General features: G+C 48.8%; 2 protein-coding genes across 2 annotated transcripts; one reads left to right on the top strand and one right to left on the bottom strand.

Annotated features, from left to right (window-relative positions):
- The first annotated feature begins 2,096 nt into the window (after window positions 1-2,096).
- LOC123394939 (actin-3) lies at window positions 2,097-5,693 on the top strand. Its single transcript, XM_045089830.1, has 5 exons — window positions 2,097-2,201; window positions 3,912-3,975; window positions 4,055-4,448; window positions 4,547-5,160; window positions 5,309-5,693. Exons 2-5 carry the CDS (start codon window positions 3,916-3,918, stop codon window positions 5,372-5,374), a joined length of 1,134 nt encoding a protein of 377 aa, XP_044945765.1. The 5' UTR covers window positions 2,097-2,201; window positions 3,912-3,915; the 3' UTR covers window positions 5,375-5,693.
- A 1,331-nt stretch (window positions 5,694-7,024) lies between these two features.
- LOC123394938 (ferredoxin-3, chloroplastic-like) lies at window positions 7,025-9,750 on the bottom strand. Its single transcript, XM_045089829.1, has 2 exons — window positions 9,567-9,750; window positions 7,025-7,716 (listed from the first exon to the last, which is right to left on the bottom strand). Exon 2 carries the CDS (start codon window positions 7,702-7,704, stop codon window positions 7,243-7,245), a length of 462 nt encoding a protein of 153 aa, XP_044945764.1. The 5' UTR covers window positions 7,705-7,716; window positions 9,567-9,750; the 3' UTR covers window positions 7,025-7,242.
- Between the last annotated feature and the right edge of the window lie 3,156 nt (window positions 9,751-12,906).

Below are 12,906 nucleotides of genomic sequence, written 5' to 3'. Positions count from 1 at the left end.
AGCTATGCGAGTGATTGCATATAACGTTTCGGCTGACTATGCCGACGAATATCTTCGCACTGGCGAAGATACTACAATAAAGTCAGTGTGTAGGTTTGCCAACGTGATCGTCTACGTCTTTGGCCTGTCTATCTTCGTGCACCCAACAAGGAAGACAAAAAAAATGATGGTAGCAAGTGAGAGGAGAGGTTGGCCTCGTATGCTAGGGAGCGTTTATTGCATGCATTGGACTTGGAAAAACTGCCCGAAGTCATGACACGGTCAGTATTATGGCAAGTCTCGTGATGCAACAATTGTGCTAGAAACCATACTATTCGAGGATTTATGGATTTGGCATTGCTTTTTTGGTCTGTCGGATACTCTCAATGATATCAATATGTTGCGACGGTCTCATTTGTTTGACAGACTTGCTAGTGGTGATACTCGTGCTTGCAACTATATGATCAATGGGTATGAGTACACCAAGGGATACTATCTTACAGATGATATTTATCCTTCTTAGTGTATATTTTTCAAGAGCATAAAAAAACCAAGCATTAGGAAGCATGTTGAATTTGCAAAGGTATAAGAGGCTACCCGTAAAGATATTGAAAGAGTCTTTAGGGTTTTGCAATGAAGATTTGTCATTGTTCATGGTCCTGCTCGTTTTTGGGACAAACGAACCCTGAAGAACATCCTGACTTGTTGTGTGATTTTTCACAACATGATCCTCGAACATGAGAGGGACATGAACTTGGAAATCTTTTACGGCAATGTTGGTAGCCGTGCATGCTCATACAACCTAGGAAAAATGACATGATCAACAAGAACATATCCGGTCAAATGAGCAAACATATAGAGCATATCTGGACAAATCCAACACATGTTGCATATCCACCCAAATGACTAACACATAGAGCAACAAAAGACTTACGAGCTTAGTAAACGTCGTGCCACTTGGCCACCCGATTCACAATTGCTTGTAAAGCCACAATACTTGCTTGTAGCCTCTTGGATGATGTACCATCGGTTTGTGAGCGACTTCGAATTGTGTTACATGATTATTTTTTCTATGCAATACAGATCATAGTGCTTTTGCTCATGGAATCAAACATGCACACTTGTCTAAAAGGTATACCCTTTGCTCTCTGCTAGGAATAAGATCAATGGTTATGACCAACCATGCATCAACCAACAATTCATCCTCCTTCATGTTATCTCTCTTCTTTTTTTTTGGGTCCACGCCCGGTGCCAAGAAGTCGTCTGAATTACGTCTGGTTGATCGGTGTCCGACAACTGAGTGTGCGTCTGCTGGGTGTCCGACATCTAGGTGTCCAACTCCGGCTAAGAGTCCTCCACCTTTCCATCTTCGTGGTCGCGGCTATCGTGGACCGTGTTCATTTATTGCCTCCTTCTCATCCCCCATCTCGCCCCGTTAAGACATTTCGGCAAACAGAGACCGGGAACCTAAGGGCGAAGCAGGCATAGCTGACATCCGGGAACGGATAAGCGTTCGATGACTACGACTCAGGCTCCATGAAGGTGTAGTCCTCGTTGAGGTCAACGTTGAACGACACTCGACGGTGCCGGTGGATGCGTACAACTGCTGCAAACCGAGCTGTTGTGCGATGTAGAAGTATGGCGAATACATTGCATCGACGATTGCACAATCCACACACATAGGCAGAGGAGGTACTCAGCCCCCGTCCGTCGCCAAAGGGTCCTCTCTCTACTTCAATCTTCGGCGGCAGGCATTGCGTATCGCCGTGCCGGTCTTGCGGGTGTCCGCCACCAACAGGCCCTCCTGCTCCGGCGTGACGACGACCGTCGATCGGGGCGAGGCGGCATTGCGACGTTTACAAAGGTTTTGATCCGTGGCATTGGGGTTGCACTTGGAAGAGAGAGGGAGAGAGAGAAAAGTTAGTATCTAGGACAGGTGGATGGGCAGAGAACGTGCGTTGGCAGCAGATCTTGTGCGCGGTCCGAGATCCGCTGGAGATCCCACCATTATAGCTCCTCGTGTCCTCCAGATCTTGGCCTCAATTCGAAAAATCCGTAACGGCGGACGCCGCAGCCCGCAGCCCTGTATTTAACACGACACACCCAAACCCAAACCCAACGCCAACGCACGCAGCGCAGGACGACACCACTTTCCACGCCTCCGTCTCCGCCCCAGTCTCTCTCCGCTTCCTCCTCTGGTCGCCGCCGCCTCGCTCCCCAAGGTTCGATCCCTTCCCCGCCCTCCCTCCCCCTCGTCACGCTTCCCCGGACCCCTCGCTCGCTGCTCCGCGGTGGCGCGGATCTGGCCGTTGATCCCCTCGGGCGCCCGATCGGCGGTGGGTTCGAGCTCGTGCCGCACTGCCGAGGCTTCGCCTGCCGGTGGATCTGCCCGTGCGCGCGGGCTCGGCCGATCCGGCGACCCTCCGGTCCGGTCCGCGGTTAGTGATTCTGATTTGGTCGGCCGCTGCGAAATGGCTGTAACTTCTTCAGTTGCTGGTCCAGCTAGTGGCTATTCCGCTGGTGCATTGGGTGTTACGCTTGACGCGGTGTGGTGCGAGCACAGAGTGTCCAAGTGGTGTAGCTTTTCCCTTGGCCCGATGGGATCTGCTAGGCTACGTAACGTGAGTACTGTCTAAATCGGGGAGGTGGCTTGCTTGATCCAAGGGGAAACCAAGTGTCCTTACCGGAGTTCGGTCATAAAAATGGGTTTGGCGTCAACTTTCTTCTGTGTCAGATGAGATGGCTGGGCCAGGATCTGTCCAAATCTAAGATAAATATCACCCGAATACTCTTAATAAACCAAATAACTAAGGGAACTGATTCCAGATGGGGCGGCATCTCTGGGAAAATTATTAAGAAACATGGAGACTAAATGCTACTCGTAATTTTAAGATTGCTATGCATGATGCTCGATTGTCTGTAATCCCGTCTCATGGTTTTACAATGGTTAATGTACGCACGAATTTTTTGTCCATCAAACTTCTGAACTAACCAGTATTTTTAATGTCTTATCAAATGTACAGACTAAATTCTACCCTGTCCGATCCATATTAATTGTCGCAGCTTTAGTACAACTTTAGTACAAAGCTACAACAATTAGATCCGAGGGTTAGTAATTTTTAAGATTGCTATGTATGATGTTTGATTGTTTATACTCTGATCTTGTGGTCTTACATGGTTCATGTATTACGGAGAAACACACCAATATTTAGCTTAATCGGCATACCTGTCAACTATTTGTTAATCACATCATATCATAATGGCGTTAATAGCTCAACATAGCACAAAAAACAATTTGAATTCCACCACTGTTGGCTGTCACATGGGCTTTGCAGCTCTGTAACTCATGTTTGATGACTAAATATTGATCTATAAGTACTGGTACTAGGCTGGATGACTAAAAATGTCGATTTATAACTAGTACTAGGCTGGATGTCCAGCAACAGCAATAATTGTGATCCAGTACAGCTATAGTTTTTTTCAACTTTGGTAGGCATGGTTGCACATGGGTAGAGCATGCCTCCCTGCAAGGACAACTTATTGCTCTCTTTCTTTATTTTAAAGCATAAGCGTAATGGTCCATTAATGCGATTAAATTGTTCTGTGCTTTCTTGTTTGCAGTTTTGATTAGTTTTGCCAGCCTACTTTTTTTCAGTAACCTCATTAGGGATGAAAATACCTGCTATGCTTATAGAGCCTTAAAGGCTAAAGCTAGAGGTAACCTCTGCTAAATACAGCTGTAGTTTCTCCTTACTGTGTTATTACCAGAAACATTACTCTAGTTACATATCTGGAAAAGGTTGATGAGCACATTGGGTAGAGATAAATTGACAGCTTCTTAAAATGAGTACTTCTTAGTAGCAAGATACCTAGCAGTTAATATGTGATGTAACAAGTAAATGATTGAGAAGGTTTCCAATTGTCTTATGCAGACCAATGGCTGACGGCGAGGACATCCAGCCACTTGTGTGTGACAATGGAACTGGAATGGTCAAGGTTCGATGCTCACCCCTTTGTTTCATTCAAATTTTAAGCACAAAAAATTAGTTCTGAAAATAAACACCTCTTCCTGTAGGCTGGTTTTGCTGGTGATGATGCCCCAAGAGCAGTTTTCCCTAGTATAGTTGGCCGCCCTCGGCACACAGGTGTCATGGTTGGAATGGGCCAAAAAGATGCCTATGTGGGTGATGAAGCGCAGTCAAAAAGGGGTATCCTGACCTTGAAATACCCTATTGAGCATGGCATTGTGAGCAACTGGGATGACATGGAGAAAATCTGGCATCACACCTTCTACAATGAGCTTCGTGTTGCCCCTGAAGAACATCCAGTTTTGCTGACAGAAGCTCCTCTGAATCCAAAGGCAAACAGAGAGAAGATGACCCAAATCATGTTCGAGACATTCAATGCACCCGCAATGTATGTGGCTATTCAAGCTGTTCTTTCTCTCTATGCCAGTGGTCGTACTACAGGTACTTGTCTGTTTTCTCCCTACTCAAGATAAGTTTATGCATACTTAATTATATCCCTTCATCGGTTGTATGACCCAGATTGTGCGATGTCTGTGCAGGTATTGTGCTTGATTCTGGTGACGGTGTGAGCCATACTGTTCCTATCTACGAGGGATATGCACTTCCTCATGCTATTCTCCGGCTGGATCTCGCGGGTCGTGATCTGACCGACTCCCTAATGAAGATCCTCACGGAAAGGGGCTATTCCTTCACTACAACCGCAGAGCGGGAAATCGTAAGAGATATAAAGGAGAAGCTTGCCTATGTCGCCCTCGACTACGAGCAGGAGCTGGAGACCGCCAAGAGCAGCTCGTCCGTCGAGAAGAGCTACGAACTGCCTGACGGGCAGGTCATCACGATCGGTGCCGAGAGGTTCAGGTGCCCGGAGGTGCTGTTCCAGCCCTCGCTGATCGGAATGGAGGCTCCTGGGATCCACGAGACCACCTACAACTCCATCATGAAGTGCGATGTGGATATCAGGAAGGACCTCTACGGCAACATTGTGCTCAGTGGAGGGACGACCATGTTCCCCGGCATTGCAGACAGGATGAGCAAGGAGATCACCGCCCTCGCGCCGAGCAGCATGAAGATCAAGGTCGTGGCGCCTCCCGAGAGGAAATACAGTGTCTGGATCGGTGGCTCCATCCTTGCCTCCCTCAGCACATTCCAGCAGGTACGTACTTATGCGACCTTTTTGTTTTGTCATGGTGTGTACCACCATCATATTCTGTTTTTTTTCCTTATCTGTTTTAACATCTTATTACATGAACCAACCAGACAGCAAAGTATTACTTGTGCCCTGATCCTTTTCCCTTTTGCAGATGTGGATATCCAAGGGAGAGTATGATGAGTCTGGCCCCTCGATCGTCCACCGCAAGTGCTTCTAAGCCTTGGGCCGTGTCTCTGTGCACTTTTCCTATGATTGAGCTTGTATCCGACTCCCCTCCATTGAAGTATTCCCCGAGCTTTGTGCGGCCGTTTTCACGGATGAAGGAAAAGTAGGTCCTGTATCACTTAATACAGAAGATGCCGCTTGTTCTTAGTGATATACTACTATGTTGGTTGATATTTAGCCGGTGCGTGTGCGACGCACCGGTTCCGGGTTTGGGCTTGGGCTGTTGTGTGGCTGCAGAGTGCAGAACGCTGGCTGTGTATGTATAATTATTTCCTTCCATTAAGTATATCGGTGTGAAATTATTGTTATTATACATTTATTAGTTGTTTTGATTGGCAAGGCTTGGTCGCCGGTCCATTTCGGGTCCATTTCGGCTCGCTATTTTTTATTTATATACATATACACATACAAAAAGAAGAAGAAAGTTTCTTGGAAAGTGTTTGTGCCTCCTTACACGTTTCCATTGCAAGAGCTGCTGGCAGTATGTATGATACGCTGTTTATGCGAAATGTGTGCCACTGGCCCTGTGGAATCTCTCCATCCATCTGCTTTGATGCTTTGCGCCTGTGTGTTTGTCTTTTTTAAGAACCTCATCCTCATGCAAGGGTATTCAGCAGCTTATAAGTTATAAGTAAAATCAGACCCAAAAATCTAAGAGTGCCCGTTTAACTAGGGAAAACCGAGCAGTTCATTAAGAAAAAAGAAAGATGATCTAGTTTATAAGAAAAATCAGACCGTAAAACCTGACAGCGCCTGTTTAACTAGGGAAGGAGTTTCCTAAATACTCCCTCCGTCTCAAAATTCTTGTCTTAGATTTGTTTTAAAATGGATGTATCTAAATACTAAAATGTGACCAGATACATTCATATATAGATAATTCTTAAACAAGAATTTTGGGATGGAGGAAGTACAAGTCTTTTAAAAGATTTCATTATAAACTAGATACGAATGTATATAGACATATTTTATAGGATAGATTCATTCATTTCGCTTCGTATGTAGTCCATAGTGTAGTATCTACAAAAAACTTATATTTAGAAACAGAGGGATTAGTTAATAAGAAAAATCAGACCACAAAACCTAACAGGGTCGGTTTAATTAGGGGAACCGAGCGAACACTCAAGAAGAAACAAAAAAAAAAACCAGAAAGATTCTGAAGCTTGGGACAAGGAATAGGAGAGCTGCCACCAATGAAGAACTGGCCCGCCCTCTGGACAAGAGAAACGGTAAAGGTATCAAACGGAGGATCTCTCTCTCCCTCTCGGCCGGCCACCAAACTAAACTAAACTGAACGCGACAATGGTTGTGGCCAAAGCCAGAAACAAAAAAGTAACACTTGGACTGCCAATGAAAACCGGTCCAAGAAACAAAAACAAAGAAGCACCACAGAGAGGGAGGGATCATCAGCATCCCCAGCCACTTCGCCATGCTGAGATGCCATTCTTGGCACACACGCTCACACAGCATGCCGTCTTCTCACAAGTGTTGTCAAGATGCGGCATTCAGAATTGTTTTTAGGGAAGATGCGGCATTCAGATTAACTAACACTACTCTACATCAGCAGCAGCAGCAGCAGCAGCTCCATGAGGAATTGAGGAGAGTCACCCAACCAACCATCAAAAACGGCACAAAGACACACGCAAAAACCATGAAACTCCTTTTATAATGCCATCAGAGTCACCTCATTTTTATTCGCCTTCTCCATCTCCATCTCCATGGGTGGCTTCACCCAACAATCTTAACGAACCTCCGACTAACGACCAAAGCACACAACCATCAGGGTTTTACAGACACACACACCTTCTTCTTCTACTCGACACACAACCAATCGCGCGCGGCACCAGAGATGAGATGAGAGCCCTAATACAGGTCGCCCTCCTTGTGGGTGTGGATGACACAGTCCGACTTGGGGTAGGCCACGCACGTCAGCACGTAGCCCTCCTCCTGCTGCGCGTCGTCCAAGAACGACCCGTCCGACTGGTCCACCGAACCGGCCTCGATCTTGCCCGCGCAGGTCGAGCACGCCCCCGCGCGGCATGAGTAGGGCAGCTCCACCCCTGCCGTCTCCGCCGAGTCAAGGATGTAGGCGTCGTCCGGCGCCTCAAACTCATGCTCCTGCCCGTCTTGGTCCACCAGCTTCACCTTGTACGTGGCCGCCGCGGAGACGTCCAGCTTCTTGGAGGAGGAGGACCTCAGGCTCGGCAGCTGCGGCGCGCCTCGGCCGAGGAAGCTCAGGCTGCTCTTGACCGCTTTCTGGGAGGCGCCGGTTGTTCCGACATTGCCCAAGAGCGCGCAGGAGGTCGCAAACGTGCTGGTTGACATCTTGAAACCTGACTGCAGTCATAAAAACCAAAGAAGCAAGTCAGTGATTTTGATTTGAACCCATCGCGTACCTACCCAACTTAAGCAGAGGTAACAAAAATATACAACTGAAATTCTCACTATATAATGCAACCAATTATTCAGCCGCACTGGGTCGGTAGGATATCCTACCGCTAGCACTCGAAAAGCACCCATTGTTTCCCACATGAACAGATCAAGGTCAAACACAAAGAGCTAGTGATATACGGCAATGGTATCTTTACCAAGGGAGAAAAATGGGTACACAAGCCATCATTCTCTCCATGAGAAGGCCACAGTTACTCTCTGGAGCAGTATGAGAAAGGCAGGCGTTGCACTCCCGCCCTTCACTCGAAGCTCCAGGACACGATACACGGACATCAACGCCCCTTTGTTACTTGAACACCCAGACTAGAGACACAGGAAACAGAAAAACTCTATTGCGCAGATACCCGTCCGAACCTAAATCAACCTTCTCAAGCTTTTATGAAAATGTTCTGCTAATATATGCCAGCGGTATATTTACCAAGAAAGAGAAATGGGGACAGGCCATCCACTCCCTTCGTGAGAAGGCCATAATTACTCTTGGAGCAGTATGAGAAAGGCAGGCATTGCACTCCTGCCCTTCACTCGAAGCTCCAGGACACAGGACGAAACACCCTTTGTTGCTTTCTCAAGATAGCAACTAGTTTCATGATAAACGATTCACACCCAGACTAGAGACACAGGAAACAGAAAAACTCTATTGCACAGATACCCGTCTGAACCTAAATCAACCTTCTCAACTTTTTACGAAAATGTTGTGCTAATATATGCCAACCGTATATTTACCAAGAAAGAGAAATGGGGACAGGCCATCCACTCCCTTTGTGAGAAGGCCATGATTACTCTTGGAGCAGTATGAGAAAGGCAGGCATTGCACTCCTGCCATTCACTCGAAGCTCCAGGAAACAACAGGCAAAACATGAGCTGCTTGCTTAATACAGCAACCAATTTCATGTTTGTTCTAATAAAAAGAAATAGCCAAACTCTTATCTATAACAGGAGAAGAAGAACACAAGGGGTCATGCTTATTGTGCACCTATTGCGCTGGCTCGCGCCGCATCTTCCAACATGCTATCCGACAGTAGCACTAGAACACGAAACACACGTATTCTGTGTGTGATGAACAGCAGGTTTTATGGCCAAACACGCATCGGGACGTTGATATAAGCCGACGGTACATTCAGCAGGGAGGGGGGAAACTGAGGACAAGCCAGCAGTCCCCTCCACTACAAGGCCCGGATTCATTTAGTAGCCGGGACATGGGTAAGCTGAAATGCTGCGTTTGTTCACCTAGTACTCCCTCCGTCCGGAATCACTTACCCTCAAACGGATGTGGTAATTCCGTGACGGAGGAAGTGCTAGCACGTACACACATGTCTAAACCCACCAGAGAGAATCCCCAAAACCTGCCCGCTCACGGCGACGGCGACGGCGACGGCGACGCTGTGATTTTCTTATTTTCACCGCAGCGACAACTGGAGCGTGCGTCCCATTTCCACCCCACCCCCGTTTGTTTCCGAATGGAGGGAGGAAGCGACGAGATCCCATGTCCATATTCAGGGCTCAGCGTGCGGCACGGGCGGACCTAACGAGGCGCGCGGGCGGGGTCCGAGAATCCGGGGTACCCAAGCCGCTAATCCGGCCGCGCGTCAAAGCAGAGCAGATCGGCGGCGAGCCGCCCCGTCCCGGAGAACCGGCTGGGTAGGGTTCGCACGCCGCCAGAACGAAACGAAACGAAACAAGAGAAGAAGAGAACAGGCAGAGAGGGAAGGGAGCAGATCGGGGCCGCTGCTCGCTACCTGTCGCGGCGGGTCGGCGAGGAAGGACGGCGGCGGGCGGCGGGCGGGTTCCCTTGCCTCCTCCTCCTCGTGCTCCTTGCGCGTGTTCTCTGTGTCTGATGGTGTGGTGGGGGTGGGCGGCGGCGGCGGCCACCTTTTAATAGGCGGAATGGCGAGTGCCCTTGCCCTGGCAGCGCCCGTCGTTTCCTCACTGGAAAAAAAATAAAAAATAAAAACCTAGTGTATGCGGGCATAAAAGATGCGGATGATGAAATGACGGGTTTGCCCCTCACGCAAGCACGGGCACGGCGGCTGTCAACGAACGAACGGGGGTGCGGTGGCGGAAGGAGGAAGGTTCTGGAGCTCCCCGGACAGAGCTCGGTCCACTCCGGCAACACCAGTCAAAAAAAGGAAAAAAAACAAACCTTTTTTTTCCTGCTTGGAAGGATTTCGGTCATTCCACGTGCTTTGCTTTTTCTCCTGCTAACACCGCGTTTCAGAAGGTCGTAGTACATGAATTCCCGGTCGACGGCTACAATCTCTTGAGTCGTATATACAGTACATACCATGTGCTTCCCTATGCATGCACACCCGTGCAACCCGGCAGTCTTAGAAATCTTGTGAACCGAGGAGAAGACCCCGAGGTTCGGTCACGAATCTTGAAAGAAAATCAAAGGCAGGTTCGAAGTTAACGTCGTGAACAAAAAGCAGGCATGCTTTGGTTTGTAGGATGGAAGTTTCGTACGAATAGGAGAATCATAGGAAGTTGCATCTTAATTTTCATAGAGAAAGACATGTCATTTGATGCATAGGAAAATAATTTTTTTATTGAATCTAGGCTAATGTTTTTTCTTTTAAAATGTGAATGATTGATTCCTATCCTACATAGGAAAAGGAATCCATTCCTACAAACCAAATAGCTCCATAGGATTTTTTTTCTTTGAAAGTCCTATCATTTGATATTTCTACAATATTCCTACAAACCAAAGGAGATCTAACTCCTGTTTTTTTTGTTCAAACAAGGTTAAAGTTTGTCATAATACTACCAGAAACATGTACTATTAACTACTATTTTTTTTCATTGTTGGAGGGAGGATAGGCTCAAGCCTGTTGAAGCATGCCAAGTTGATTCACCTCCGATGAGGTTGCCACATCTATCCTTAGGCGTGCCACAACGCTTTAGACATTTGTTTGGCTCGTCGTCATTCTAGTTAGGGCTTGACACACTTTTTTGGTTGTATGTATGGTATGTGTGTCATAGATACACTACCGAAATTCAGAAATTTGCCGTCTGCCAAGGCGGACGGCAAAGGGTGCAACCACGGACGCCAAAGGCTTTGCCGTCGGTCAGCTGACGGCAAAGTAGACGGTAAAACAAATCCGGTGAAGAGGTTCTTTGCCGTCTGCTTTTTTAAAGCGGGCGGCAAAGAATCTTTGCCATCAGGGGGCAGACGGCAAAATAAATGGGACGTCACATATTGCAACGTCCCCGTTAAGTGTTAACGGCAGGCCTCCTGCCTTTGCCGTCAGCCTTCCCCCCTTTGCCATGTGGGGGCAGACGGCAAAGATGGGAGAAAGAGGGGGCAGATTCCCCCCTTTGCCGTCTGCCTTCCCCCCTTTGCCATGTGGGGGCAGACGACAAAGAGGGGAGAAAGAGGTGGCATGACACGCTCTCCTGGCTGCGTTTGACATGCCGGCCGCCAGACCAAGAGGCCTCCCTAAACGACTGGTGGATGCAAACCAAGTTGGACACGCCTAAAGCTATGCGCAAGGGCCTCGCCACGGCAACCCTCCTCACAGCATGGATGCTTTGGAAGCACCGCAACTCATGTGTGTTCGACGGCGAACGGTCCTCCACTGCCGTGCTTTCGGCAAAGATCAGAGAGGAAGCCTCCCTTTGGATTCGGGCTGGGGCCACCGGCCTTGGGACGATCGTGCCGCCTACCTGGGATGTGCACTAGTCTTGTGCAGGCCTTTCTTTCCTTTTTCTTTTCTTCTATTTCTTTTTGAGCCCCTGTAGCCTCCTTCTCGAAGGCATGTATTGTACATATTCTCTCCCTTTTCAATGAATAGAAACGCAAGCCTTTGCGTTTTCCCGAAAAAAAAATTATTCTCTTATTTTCTTCAAAGTTTTTTTTCTATCTATTTTTCTTTTCTATCTACTTTTTATACCTAATAAACTAACTATATAATTTAACATAAAAACAAAAAAAAAACTAAACCTAGCACTAAACTACATATTCTTCTTCTACTTTTTCTACCTTTTCTACCTTTTCTTTTTATTATTCGGACTTTTCTAGCAAAAAAGAAGAAGAAAAAATAGGAAAAAATAGCAACTAACCGGAGGGGAGGGCGTCGGGGTCGCCGACACAGGGGAGTTGAGGCTGGGGCGGCGACCGGGAGGGAGGTGGGAGGGGGGCGCCGGCCGGGAAGTAGGTGGGAGGGGGCGGCGGCGGCCGGGGGGAGGTGGGAGGGGGGCCGGGAGGGAGGTGGGAGGGGGCGGCGGCGGCTGGGAGGGAGGTGGGAGGGGGGCGGCGGCCAGGAGGGAGGTGGGAGGGGGGCAGCGGTCGGAAGGAAGGTGGGAGGGGGCGGCGGCCGGGGGGGCGACGGCCGGGAGGGCGGTGGCGCGGGGTGGCTGGGGAGGGGAGCTACGGCGGCGGCGGGGTGGGCAGACGACGACGCGCGCGCGAGAGAGAGGGGGGGGGGTAGGCGGGCAGGGATTGGGTGCGGGGTGGGAGCCGTTAGAGGCGCCGGAGCCGTTAGGGCCATGCCCCCTTTGCCGTCTGCAAAGGGAGGGTGGCGGACGGCAAAGGGGCGGGGTGGGTGGGGGTGGGGTTTCGGCCGTTGGGGGGGGGCTTTGCCGTCTGCCCACCCTTTGACGTCCGCATATGGCTCCTTTGCCGTCCGTCAGCAGACTGCAAAGAGGTGGCCGACGGCAAATAAAACCTTTGCTATCAGCCACCTCTTTGCCGTCAGCACTGTGCCAACTGACGGCAAAGAGTACCTTTGCCATGCGTCAGCAGACGGCAAAGGCAAGGCAGACGGCAAAATTCTCAATTCCAGTAGTGATAGACACGGGTACAGGTTTTTTTTTGAGACAACCGTGATTATAATAGGGGGTCCTCGCTTAGGTGGATCATAGATAACCCACACTAATATATTTTTCCCTTCGAAAGCTCAGCTCTAACACCCAAAACCGTGCTTATGACCTAGCCCGACAGTTTTAGGCTCACCAAATGTCAAACGTTAGTACTAGTATGCAATTGGGTCTCTTCTCATGGCACGAGATAATTCCGCCTTAGCTTAATGCCCCTTTAAGGAGGCGAGTGGCGCGGATATACGGTCAACATCAGAACACGCA

Source organism: Hordeum vulgare, chromosome 5H (genome assembly GCF_904849725.1).
Source record: "Hordeum vulgare subsp. vulgare chromosome 5H, MorexV3_pseudomolecules_assembly, whole genome shotgun sequence".
In the NCBI taxonomy this organism is placed as follows: domain Eukaryota; kingdom Viridiplantae; phylum Streptophyta; class Magnoliopsida; order Poales; family Poaceae; genus Hordeum; species Hordeum vulgare.
This window is presented reverse-complemented; position numbering and strand designations above follow the sequence as displayed.

Coding starts and splice junctions, on each gene's coding strand:
- LOC123394939 (XM_045089830.1), top strand. CDS start 3,916: ATGGCTGACGGCGAGGACATCCAGCCACTTGTGTGTGACAATGGAACT. Junction 3,976..4,054: donor ATGGAACTGGAATGGTCAAG/GTTCGATGCTCA, acceptor CTCTTCCTGTAG/GCTGGTTTTGCTGGTGATGA. Junction 4,449..4,546: donor TGCCAGTGGTCGTACTACAG/GTACTTGTCTGT, acceptor ATGTCTGTGCAG/GTATTGTGCTTGATTCTGGT.
- LOC123394938 (XM_045089829.1), bottom strand. CDS start 7,704: ATGTCAACCAGCACGTTTGCGACCTCCTGCGCGCTCTTGGGCAATGTC.